Raw genomic sequence first — 12,093 nt, 5'->3', positions numbered from 1 at the left:
GCCTTGAATCTCTCTGTGTCCCACTTCCCTGTCTGTAAAGATCTTGTGATTTCTTTCACCAGACCGCGCCTCACCCTGTCTTTTATTATTATTTTTTAATTACAATAGCGCCTAAGAACTCCAACCGAGTTCAAGACGCCATTTAGCTACAGCCAGACTCCAACCTAAAGAGATTTCATTCTGAACAGCCAAACGAGGGAGCCTATGCTCTCCATTTTACAGCTGGGGAAACTGAGGCACAGAGCGAGCCAGTGATGCACTGAAGGAGTTGATGGTCGTTGGTCCTCCCCTAGTGAATAAACTGCTCGTGTGGCGGAATTCCTTATTGGTGAATAACGCCCCAGCCCGTGGACACGCACCAGATAAACACACGTCAGCCCACGCTGAGTCCTTCCCTCGCCCGGGGCCGAGGCGAACGAGTCCACCATGGAGAGGACACGGCGGGTCAGTGAGGGAGGCTTGCGAGCGAGGTTGTGGGTTCAAGCCCCCGCGGAGGAGCTGTCCCAGGTGGTCCCCATGGATGGCGCAAGGGGCCCCAGGGGAAAATTCCAAATTTCGCCATCCAGCAGCAATTATTTACTCAGAGCTGTGATGCAAAGAGGGCCGTTATCAGCACGGCCCCCGGGGGGGGGGGCTAGATAGACAAGGCTCTGCCAGCATCACCCAGGGTCTAACGCGAAGAGCAGCAGAGCAGACAGGCCGGCTCCAGGATGGATTTCAGTGGGACCCTCAGCATCCTCCTGGCAATATGCGTCATGTGCTTGTTACTCCTCTCGACCCGGAAGAAGAAAACCTGGGGCAACCTGCCGCCCGGGCCCACCCCCATCCCGTTCCTGGGGAACATGCTGCAGGTGGAGGTGAAGGAGCTGATAAAGTCTCTGCGGAAGGTGAGTTGTGCCTCGGTTTGCTCGTTATTATGGTTCGAGTGGGCAGGAACGTTTTCCGTCAGAAACGTGGCTTTTCATAGAGTCATAGGAATGGGCGGCCGGACGCGACCTCAGGCGGGCGTCTAGGCCCAGAGCCTCACAGGCATTTGGGGGCCGAACGCTCGTGGAGTTCAGCAAAACAAAAACCGTTTGTCACTTTGGAAATTTGTCTCAAAAACGGAATTCTCTTTGTCACGCGGCTCGAATTATTATTAGTATCACAGGAGAACCTGGGAGCCTAGACTCTGAGAATGCCCCCCCCCCGCTCCACCCACTAGACCTCACTCCCCTCCCAGAGCTGGGGAGAGAACCCAGGAGTCCTGGCTCCCAGCCCCCGCTGCTCTAACCACTAGACCCCACTCCCCTCCCAGAGCCGGGAGAGAACCCAGGAGTCCTGGCTCCCAGCCCCCCCTGCTCTAACCACTAGACCCCACTCCCCTCCCAGAGCCAGGGAGAGAACCCAGGTGTCCTGACTCCCAGCCGCACGCCCTGAGCACTGACCCTTGCAGCTGGGGGTTAACAGCACCCTTCCTTTATTCCTTCCAGCTCAGCGAAACCTACGGCCCGATCTACACCTTTCACCTGGGCTCCCGGCCCTGCGTGGTGCTCTCTGGGTACAAGGTGCTGAAGGAAGCCCTGATCGATAAGGCCGAGGAGTTCAGCGGCAGGGGAGACTTCCCGGCAGTGCAGATGTGGAGTCACGGGAACGGTGAGGCGCGGACGGACGCACACACAGCTCAGTCTCCTGGCCCCCTGGCTGTATTGCAGGGTCTGGAATCGTACCGCGGACGGGTGTGAAACCCCGGGGCAGCGATCATGGTCGATTCCCGTCCATTTCCCCTTCCTAGGAGAGACCTCGCTCGTTAGTGCTTAGAGCGGGGGAGGCCGGGAGTCAGGACGCCTGGGTTCTCTCCCCAGGTCAGGAAGGGGAGTGGTGTCCAGTGAGTTGGAGCCGGGAGTCAGGACGCCTGGGTTCTCTCCCCAGGTCACAGAAAGGAGTGGTGTCTAGTGCGTGGTGCATAAGAATGGCCAGGCTAGGTCAGACCAATGCTCCGTCTAGTCCAGTATCCTGTCTCTGACAGCCGCCGGTGCGGGAATGAACAGAACAGGGCAGCTATCGAGTGACCCATCCCCTGGCGTCCACTCCCAGCCTCTGGCCGTCAGAGGTTTAGGGCCACCTAGAGCATGGGGTTGTGTCCCTGACCACCTTGGCTAATAGCTGTTGATGGATCTATCCTCCAGGAACTGATCCAGTTCTTTTTTTGAGCCCAGTTATACGTCACAACATCCCCTGGCAAGGAGTTCCACCGGTTGTCCGTGTTGGGTGCAGAAGTCCTTCCTTTTGTTTGTTTTAAACCTGATGATTATTAATTATTTCACCCCCAGTTCTTGTTAAGTGAAGGAGTAAATAACACGTCCCTATTCACTTGCTCCACACCCGTCATGATTTTATAGCCCTCTAGCATATCCCCCCTTAGTCGTCTCTTTTCCAAGCTGAACAGTCCCAGTCTAATTAATCTCTCCTCATATGGCAGCCATTCCATGCCCCTAAGAATTTCTATTGCCCTTCTCTGAACCTTTTCCAATTCCAATAGATCTTTTTGGAGATGGGACGACCACATCTGCACGCAGGATTCAAGCTGTGGACATACCATGGATTTATATAGAGGCAACATGAGATTTTCTGTCCTATGATCTCTCCCTTTCTTGATGTTTCCCAGCATCCTGTTCGCTTTTTTGATGCCGCTGCACATCGGGTGGATGTTTTCAGAGAACTCTCCACAGTGCCGCCAAGATCTCTGTCTTGCGCGGTAACACCCATTGAGACCCGATCGTTGTGTATGGAGAGCTGGGATCACGCTGTCCACTGTGTGTTACTTTTGCAATGATCAGCACTGAATTTCCTTTGCACAGGGATTGTCTACGGCACCGGGGAGCGGTGGCGGCAGCTGCGCCGATTTGCCATCACCACCTTCAAGAACTTCGGCATGGGGAAGCGGAGCATGGAGGAGCGGATCAAGGAGGAGGCCCAGTACCTGGTGTCCGAGTTCCGGAAAACAGAAGGTTCGGCTCCGTTCACGGATGAGCCGGGGGGGAGGGGCAGTGACCAGGATATCCAGAGATCCAGGATCCAAACATTGCGTCCTGATCCGAACACTGGGGCTCTGCCTCCAGTCTGCACAAACCCAATTAGGTTCTTTGGCGGGTGGGGGGGAGCCAGGACGCCTGGGTTCTATCCCAGCTTTGGGAGGGGCATGGGGTCTAGTGGTTAGAGCAGGGGGAGGCACCTAGGACTCCTGGGTTCTGTGTCTGGGTATAGCTTGTCACCTACTGGGTCAAGCAGGGAGTCGGGAATGCCGGATTCCATTCCACTCATTCTGTGACCTGGGCTGGGTCAGTGCCCCGCTCTGTGCCTCAGTTTCCCCCATCTGACAGGCAGTGAGAACTCCTGCTTGCCAGGGAAAAGTGCGGCTAAATTAATTTACGGTGCCTTGAGATCCCTGGAGACGGCTGAGGCCACAAGGCCTGGGATTAACAGCAGGCCCTCGCTCTCCCCTCTAGGCAAACCCTTCGACCCCACCTTCTTCCTGAGCTGCGCCGGCTCCAACATCATCTGCACCCTGGTCTTCGGGGAGCGTTTCGAATACACCGACGAGAAGTTCCTCACCCTGCTCAACTTGATCAACAGCAACTGGAAACTCATGAGCTCCACCTGGGGACAGGTGAGAGAGGATTCAGAACGGGGTCGGGGGGGCCTCCTCTCCTAGACCACCATACAGCCCTGAGAACCTCACTCGACAATTCCTGCCTCCAGCCCATATCTGATGGGTGAGCTAGCCCGTGTCTTTCAGGGCTGCCATGACAGAGACACCAGCCCATCCGCAGGGCTAATCGCCCTCACAATTAAATGTTTGCTCTTTATTTCCTGTCTGAATTTCTCTGCCTTCAGCCCCCAGCCTTTAGATTTCACTCAGCCTTTGTTGCTAGATTAGAGACCTCGGCTGTCCGAAATCTCCTCCCCCTGGAGGTACGTATGGACCATGCTTCTTGGAGAAGCTAAATAGACATGGCGCTTCCTCGTGCTGTGAGGCAGGTTTTCCAGACCGCCCGCGAGTCGTCTTCCTCTGAACCCCTCTCCAATTCCTCAACGTCTTGTTTGCAGGGCGGAGCCCAGGCTGGATACAGGATTCCAGTCTCATTCCTGCCCCATAGCATGGTCGCACGACCACCCTACCCCTACTCTGCCCCAGTCCATTCTGCCCAGAAGCCCTTGATCAAGATTTGGCCAGACCAGCCATGCTCATGAGTCCTCAAGCCGAGGGCCGGTCTGAGATCTACACCCCGCTGCTGTCCCTAGAGGGGAACACAGTCCCTGGCTGTGTCCCGGGAGAACAGAGCCACTAACAGTTCTGTCCCTCCCCCCGGCTTCTTTCCAGTTGCTGTTCACGTTCCCCAAGATCATGAGACACGTCCCCGGGCCCCACAGGCAAATCTACAAGAACTACCTGAAGCTGGCCGCTTTCGTCGGCGAGCAGCTGAAGATGCATAAAGAGCTCCTGGATCCCAACAACCCGCGGGATTTCATCGACTGCTTCCTCATCAAAATCCAGCAGGTAGCCCGTCCTGGCCAGCAGGAGAGCCCCCGAGCTGGCCCCAGCCCGAACAGTAGCAAAAAGGGTGCTGCTCGCGGAAAACTAGCGCCTGCCGGTCACACCCCTTGAACCCGGCCCCAAAGCCCAGAATTCCACCGCTTGAGCGCGGGGGCAATCCCATTCTTTGGCTGCAGTAGTAAGCTGTTATCCTCTCGCTGGATCAGCCAAAAGAGGGTGCCAGCATGCATTTTCCTCCAGGGGCAAAAATCTGTCTGGGGATTGGTCCTGCTTTGAGCAGGGGGTTGGACTAGATACCGCCTGAGGTCCCTTCCCACCCTGATCTTCTATGATTCTATGATTTGGTTTGAGCATTGGCCTGCTAAACCCAGGGTTGTGAGTTCAATCCTTGAGGGGGCCATTTAGGGATCTGGAGCAAAAATCTGTCTGGGGATTGGTCCTGCTTTGAGCAGGGGGTTGGACTAGATGACCTCCTGAGGTCCCTTCCAGCCCTGTGATTCTGTGATTTCTGTGATTTCACGTGGGTTGGATTTGAAGTAGAGGCGGGTGAATTTCATAGCAGGGGACTTAGGTTCCTAATTGTTCCTTCTAGTTCTACGTTCCTAATTTAGTGGAGTCGCAGGGGGACATGAGTTATGAAGCTCCCACACTATTTTTTGGATAGGCTGGGGGGGGGATTAAAAACTCTTTGGGGTTTGCTGGCCCTTTCCCCCTTCATTTGAAAGAATTGGTAGATTTAAAAAGGGATTGGGGGTGGGGGGTGAGGAAAGAGACAAACTCCATGCACCCGGGGGATGGCAACAGGCTGCACAGAATTGTCTGAGTTGGAATCTGACAAGTCGCTGTGGTCGCAAAATACTTGCAAGACAACGTCAGTTGATCTTTCACGAGCACAAGCCATGAAGAGCAGAGCTGACGGTTGGTTCAGGGCCCGAACCAAGACAAGAAATTTGGTTTGGTTCAAACCAAAACTGGATTTTTTAAAGATTGTTCTTGCTGAAACAAAAAAAAATTGTTTCGGGTCAAACTGAATGTTTCATTCAACCCCAAACCATTTTTATTGCTATTTTTTTCATGTAGTGTCAGGACATTTTCAGGAGTTTTTGTCTTTTCTTTTCTTTTTTTCAATGAAACTCCATTTTGAAATGAAAAATCGAAGTGAGCCGTTCTGAACCAGCTGAAATGAACCGTTTCAACCTTTTCTGGAAAAAAAAATCTTATTGTTTTTGGCCGAAACTATTTGCTGGATTCAACCTAAATTTGCAAACAGTTCTGGTGCTCCGAAAAGGCACTATTTGCCGAGGGTGGGAGGGTGGGGGGAGGAATTGTCCATCTCTAGTCAAGAGGCCCTCGATTTTACAACTGATCCATCAATAGCACCGCTGAGCAGGTCAGCTGGGATGCAGAGGGAGAGCTCCTCCTGTCACGCCGCTCACACGCCAGAACCCAGATCTCCAGAAATCACGAGGAAAAGAATTGAAACTTCTTGCCAAATCGAAAAGTCGGGAACATTTTCCTTTCATTTGGATTTTGACCGTCAAACACTTTACATGTTTTTTCCTTCCGAAAATTAAAGGACAAGCTGAAACAAAGTTGTTTCAAACCAAAACGAACGAAACGTGGCGACTTTCCCCCTCCAATGTTCTTTTAACGCCCCACGTGGCGAAATCGATGCAAAGTGGCCGGGTGCTTCCGGGCGGCCTGTTTGCCGAATAAAAGTTTCACCTAACTGTAGGAAATCTCCCCCAGTGGGGTCACACACCCCAGAGAGAATCCTAGTACGTGGTGGTGTCTCACACACACACACACTAAACGTTCTCGCACCCTTCCTCCGCAGGAAAAGCACAACCCCAACACACACTTTAACGACGAGACGATGTCGAAAACCACCGTCAACCTGTTCTTCGCCGGGACGGAGACCGTCAGCTCCACCTTGAGATACGGGCTCCGCATCTTACTGCGACACCCTGAGATAGAAGGTAGCCCCGGGGCAGGGGGTGAAGAATTCCCAGAGGCCGGGAGTATCCCAACGTAGGCGGGGGGCAGACGGGGGCAGGAGGGGCTCACGTTCGTAACTCACCCAAAGAGAGTTGCTGGTCAAATGTCCCCAGCCCGAGCTCCGGGGGAGTCAATGGGGCGGATCTGAGCTGGCGTCCAGGGGAGGCCGGGTTCCCCCGCTGACGTCTCTGCAGGCTGCAGTTAAGTGATGTGGATCAACACCGGTGAGGCTCCTGGCCCTGGGGGCTTTATGGCGGGTGCCGCCCCTGCGCCGGCCTGACCCTGCCCCCTTCCCTCCAGAGAAGCTGCACGAGGAGATCGACCGGGTGATCGGCCCCCACCGCAGCCCCTGCATGGAGGACCGGAGCCAGATGCCCTACACCGACGCCGTCATTCACGAGATCCAGCGCTTCGCGGACATCGTCCCCATGGGCGTGCCCCACACCGTCACCCGGGACATTCAGTTCCGCGGCTACACGCTGCCCAAGGTAGGTGGGCCCCACGCAGGAGCCCGGGGGCTGCTCTGAGTTACGCTGGGGAAGGATGGCTGCACGGGCTGAAATCGCCGACTGGGAGGGCACCCAGCCCCATCCCTTCCTCCGACCACACCTCTTTCACTAGCCACGCCCCTTCTCCAACCACGCCCCTTTTCACTAGCCATGCCCCGTCGCCAACCCCGCCCCGTTTCACTAACCACGCCCCCTTCTCCAACCACACCCCTTCCCTCACTCATCACACCCCCTTCTTCAACCACACCCCTTTTAACTAGCCACGCCCCGCGCCCCAACCACAGCCCTTTTCAGTAGCCACGCCCCCTTCTTCACCCACACCCCCTTTTCATTAGCCGTACCCCCTTCTCCAACCATGCCCCTTTCACCAGCCACGCCCCCTACCTAACCACGCCCCTTTCGTTAGCCACGCCCCTTCTCCAATCACACCCCCTTTCACTAGTCACTCCCCCTTCTCCAATCACACCCACTTTTTGCTGGCCACGCCCCCTACCCCAACCACGCCCCTTTCACTAGCCACGCCCCCTTTCACTGCCCCACCTGCAGTAGGCTTGGTGGCAGGGTTCAGCCTGCAGGATGCGCCGTGTGCTGGAGCGAGCCGACCTGGGGCGGTGAAGCCAGCCCCACAGGGCACGTGGCCGTCTCCAAGGCCTCGTCCCAGCCTACAGTGCTGAGATCACAAGTGTGAAAAGTCAGGTGGGGGGAGGGGAGATAGTTGCCTCTACAAGACAAAGCCCCTAATATCGGGATGTCTGGGTCTCATGGCTGAACCCCCTGCTGGCTCCGCAGGACTTGAACATCATCCCGCTGCTGTGCACGGCCCAGGCCGACCCCACCCAGTTCAAGAACCCCACCTGCTTCGACCCCTCCCACTTCCTGGACGAGAACGGGCGCTTCCGGAGAAACGACGCCTTCATGGCCTTCTCGGCAGGTAGCGCCGCTGGGGCAGAGCCGGGCGGGGACGACGCCAGGACACGGCAGAGCAGGAGCCTCTCCCATTGCTGTGGGCAGAGTGCGGCCCCCAGCCCGGACTCCTGGGTTCTCTCCCCGGCTCTGGGAGGGGAGAGGGGTCTAGTGGTTAGAGCAGGAGGGGGGGGGCTGGGAGCCCGGACTCCTGGGTTCTCTCCCCAGCTCTGGGATGGGAGTGGGGGTCTAGTGGTTAGAGCGGGGGGTGGGGGGCTGGGAGCCAGGACTCCTGGGTTCTCTCCCCGGCTCTGGGAGGGGAGTGGGGTCTAGTGGTTAGAGCAGGGGGGCTGGGAGCCCGGACTCCTGGGTTCTCTCCCCGGCTCTGGGAGGGGAGTGGGGTCTAGTGGTTACACCGGGGGTGCTTGGAGCCCGGACTCCTGGGTTCTCTCCCCAGTTCCACCTGTGACTCTGTTCCCCAGTAGAAACCAGCGCCTTTCCCATAGCTCTGAGGAGCAGCCTCCTGTCACCACGCGGGATCTTGCCCCCCCCGCTAACTGATGCCGGCGTTGCCCTGGCAACTCCCAGGGACTCGCCGCAACTCGCCGCTGGCAGGGCCCCACCCTGCAGCACCCCCCATGATACCCCCCCGCCAGCTCCCCCACGCGGACACTCCCCTGGGGCAGGGCTCGCAGCTGTCGCTGAGCGGCGGGGAGGCGGCCAGCTGGGACTGGGCCGAGGCCGGGCAGGCCGGCTCCGTTTCCCCAGCACCTCGGCCTCTCTCCCTTGCAGGGAAGCGGGTCTGCTTGGGCGAGAGCTTGGCCCTCATGGAGCTGTTCATCTTCCTCACCGCCATCCTGCAGAACTTCACCCTCCGGACCCTGGTGGCGCCCGCCGAGATCGACATCACGCCCGAGTCCAGCGGCCTGGGGAGCATCCCGCGGCCCTACCAGTTCTGCCTCCTTCCCCGCTGAGCCCTGCCTCCCAGCCCCCCCCGGCTGCTGCCCCCCTTCGCTCCCCAATAAAGGGACCTACCTTTCGCCAGCTCGCGTGCCACTCGGTGGGTTTTCCTGAAGGGCTGTGCAGGGAAAAGCCCCATAATGCCCAACTTCAGCCAGGCTCAGCGAGGCCACAGGAGCGGTCTTGCACCCCCAACTCTGAAACCGTCCCTTAGGGGATCCCCGTTCGATGCCAGCCCCCCTTGCTTCCCGCCATGAGCTCTGCCCAGCGAGTCCAACCGCGCTAGACTCCGGGGGTGAGATTTGTCCACTCGTCCGGGAGCGACACCAGCTCCCCGAGCGTCCGCAGTGAGGCCCAGCCGCCTTTTCAAAGCAGACGCGGGTCTAGTAGTCACCTGGGACGTCGCACAGAGCTTTTCAAACCTTTGGCAGGATGAAGCTGGGTTAAAGACTTCTTTGCACTGCCTGTGTTGTGGGCCCCGTGTATCTCAGAGCAGCCTTGGGGCTGCTCTAACTAGAGATGGACTTTTTCCCTCCCCTTCCCTGGTGAAAATTTGACAAGGGGAAGGTGTGAAATGTGTCATCAAAATTTTCCCACAGAAAAGTGTGATTTTGGGGAGGAGGGGATCAAAACCAGAAATATATTGAGTCAGGAGTGCCTCATGGGAGTTGTAGTTCACGTGGCTCATGAACCCCATCTCCTCCATAGGCCAGCCTCCCCGGGAGGACTACATTTCCCATGATGCACCCTGGTGTTCCCCTATGTGGAGAAGGAAAAATTTCAGCCAGTCCAGGTTCGAACTCACGTTCTGCCGCCCACCAGCCCTTGGGGAAGCGGTGAATAGATATAGGGCTGTATGCAGCCCCCTACACCAGGGGATGGGAGAAGACACATGGACCAGCCCCACATAAGAAGGGAGTCCTATGGGGCCATCTCTGCCCACCCTGGCACCCCCTGGGTGTGCGGTGGGAAGCTGACCTCTCAAGGGCTTTGGGCTTCTGGCCGAGGCTCCAGTGAGCAGAGCTGGGTGGGACTTTTTCGACAAATTGTTTTTTTCCCCCATTGAAAAATGCCGATTGGTCCAAACAATTGGTAAGGCAGGGTCGGGTTTGACGGATCTCCTGACTCAAATAAAAGTGTCAGGGTTGGGGGGGTGGGGAGGATTTTGAGCTCGGCTAAACGTTTTGACATTGTTTATGGGAACCAGCCCGGGTTTCCTGGTTTCCTTTCCAAATTGAAGCAGATTAGACCCAAAAAACAAAGAAGTCCAAGTGTTTTGAAATGATTAAATGGGTTTGATCAGCCCAAAACAACACACAAAAGTCAGCAGGTTTGGGTGGGGGGGTGTTTGTTTTTTTTCAGTTTGCAAAGTTTTGTTTGAGATTTTGACTTTTCATCCTGATTTGAGTGGGGGGGGGGGGGGAGGAGGGAGATTTCAAACTCTCAAGAATATTCATTGAGGAGAAAATTATGTTCTGCCCAATTCGCCCCACACAACCTGGGCACGTCGATCCCAGCTTCAGCCCCACCGGACATTAATGAGGCCAGGAGGTGGCTAGATTTGTTTTTAATAGAGAAGTTAGACTGTCCTGGCAATAAGAACATCTGTCATTAGCCTTCCTTTATAAAAAGTATGATGTTATTCTACAGACATGGATTCTAGTCCTAGCTCTGCTGGCTGGGACAAATCATTTCACTGTTCTGTGACTCAGTTTCCCCATCTGGACAACGGCGCTACTGATCCCAGCCTCCTTTGTAAAAGACGTTGAGAGCTACGGATGAAAAGAACTAGGTTATTATTATTATTCCAGCAATGGTCTAGAAGAGTACAGCGTCCTATCCTGTCACCTGTTTCCCTCAACAGTATCCTGCGGCCATGAGTTCCACTGATTAACTTTACAATGAGTATAAAAAAAGATGTCATTCGTCTGCTATTGTGATTCACAAATATGAGCCTATCTGACTCAGTAACATCCTCTGGCTTCGCATCCCATAGCACAGCTTCATTAATCAACCAGGTTAACTCTACAGTGAATGAATCCTATTTTTTAAAACATGGGACCACTCTACCAGCATCACTAGGAGGTGCACGATTCAACCTACCACCTTGCAGAAGCCAATGGGTTATATTTGCCCCCATGGTGACCTGTCTTCCCCCCGCTTAAATCAATGAGCCTGCAATTCTGCAGCACAGGTGACGGAGAAAAACGACCCGGCGTTATAAAACGAGTGTTATTGAAGTAGGCCCACAGTACACAGCTTACATAACGTCCACCCACAGCCCGCACGAGCCAGTCAGCAGGACAAAGGAGCAAAAGAGGCAAACAGACCCAAGCGGTTTTCCGAGGGAGCCAGCCAAGACGTTGAGTCATGTTTGAAAAGGGCCGGGGAGACATCGGCATTTTGGCTGTATCGCAGAGGTCACGCAACAGCTTAACGAAGCATAGATGTGTAATTACAGGATTCCTTATATAATTGTCTCTTTGCAATAGCGGAGCTAATATTCATATCCTACGCATGAAGCATATGTTTTGTTATGGGCGGCAGTGTTGCCTAGTGGATAGAGCATTGACGTGGGATTCAAGAGACCTGGGTTTTAACCCCAGTTCTGCCCCTGGCTTCCCGGGTGACCGTGGGCAGTCGCTTCTCTCCCCCACGTCTTTGCCTCAGTTTCCCCATTTGTTGATTATTATTGGATATTTATAGCGTGCGAACACCGACAAGCCAACCCAGTTGGACTCCACTGCGCTTAAAAACACTAGACCCTAGGAAAAGAGGTGGAGTTGAGGTCAGACTCAGTTAGCTACGCCCCACCTGCCACTCAATTTTTTTCCAGTCGTGCTAAACTCAAAGGGTTCAAACAGCATGACGCTGGTACCGTCAAACCAAACAAACAAATTGCAAGATTGGCTTAACAGAAATTATGAGCTTTGTGCATAGAATAGATTTTGGATTCTGGTTTTGCAGGTCACATTTTCTCTGCCACCGTGAAGACTAGAAACATGCTTTAAAAAACCCAAACCAAAACAAAAGCTGAGCTCACAGAATCCCATGACTCAGGCAACTGGTGATTTAAGACAGCACACGCCTCCCTGTGAAACCCCCGAGGATTGCCGACACTGAGCGGCTGTGAACCAGAGTCAGTGGAGTCACGCTGGTTCACACCCGCCAGGGATCTGGCCCCGG

At 55.2% G+C, this 12,093-nt stretch overlaps 1 protein-coding gene across 1 annotated transcript; it reads left to right on the top strand.

Moving 5' to 3' along the window:
- Window positions 1–113: 113 nt before the first annotated feature.
- On the top strand, window positions 114–8,991 carry LOC101938966 (cytochrome P450 2F3-like). Its single transcript, XM_008175061.4, has 9 exons — window positions 114–887; window positions 1,473–1,635; window positions 2,841–2,990; window positions 3,489–3,649; window positions 4,364–4,540; window positions 6,375–6,516; window positions 6,836–7,023; window positions 7,834–7,975; window positions 8,740–8,991. Exons 1-9 carry the CDS (start codon window positions 711–713, stop codon window positions 8,919–8,921), a joined length of 1,482 nt encoding a protein of 493 aa, XP_008173283.2. The 5' UTR covers window positions 114–710; the 3' UTR covers window positions 8,922–8,991.
- Window positions 8,992–12,093: the final 3,102 nt, after the last annotated feature.

This window comes from Chrysemys picta, chromosome 17 (genome assembly GCF_011386835.1).
Source record: "Chrysemys picta bellii isolate R12L10 chromosome 17, ASM1138683v2, whole genome shotgun sequence".
Classification (NCBI taxonomy): Eukaryota; Metazoa; Chordata; order Testudines; family Emydidae; genus Chrysemys; species Chrysemys picta.
The sequence above is the reverse complement of the archived record's forward strand: the minus strand, read 5'-3'. Positions and strand labels throughout refer to the sequence as shown.

Coding starts and splice junctions, on each gene's coding strand:
- LOC101938966 (XM_008175061.4), top strand. CDS start 711: ATGGATTTCAGTGGGACCCTCAGCATCCTCCTGGCAATATGCGTCATG. Junction 1,636..2,840: donor GATGTGGAGTCACGGGAACG/GTGAGGCGCGGA, acceptor TCCTTTGCACAG/GGATTGTCTACGGCACCGGG. Junction 2,991..3,488: donor CGAGTTCCGGAAAACAGAAG/GTTCGGCTCCGT, acceptor TCTCCCCTCTAG/GCAAACCCTTCGACCCCACC.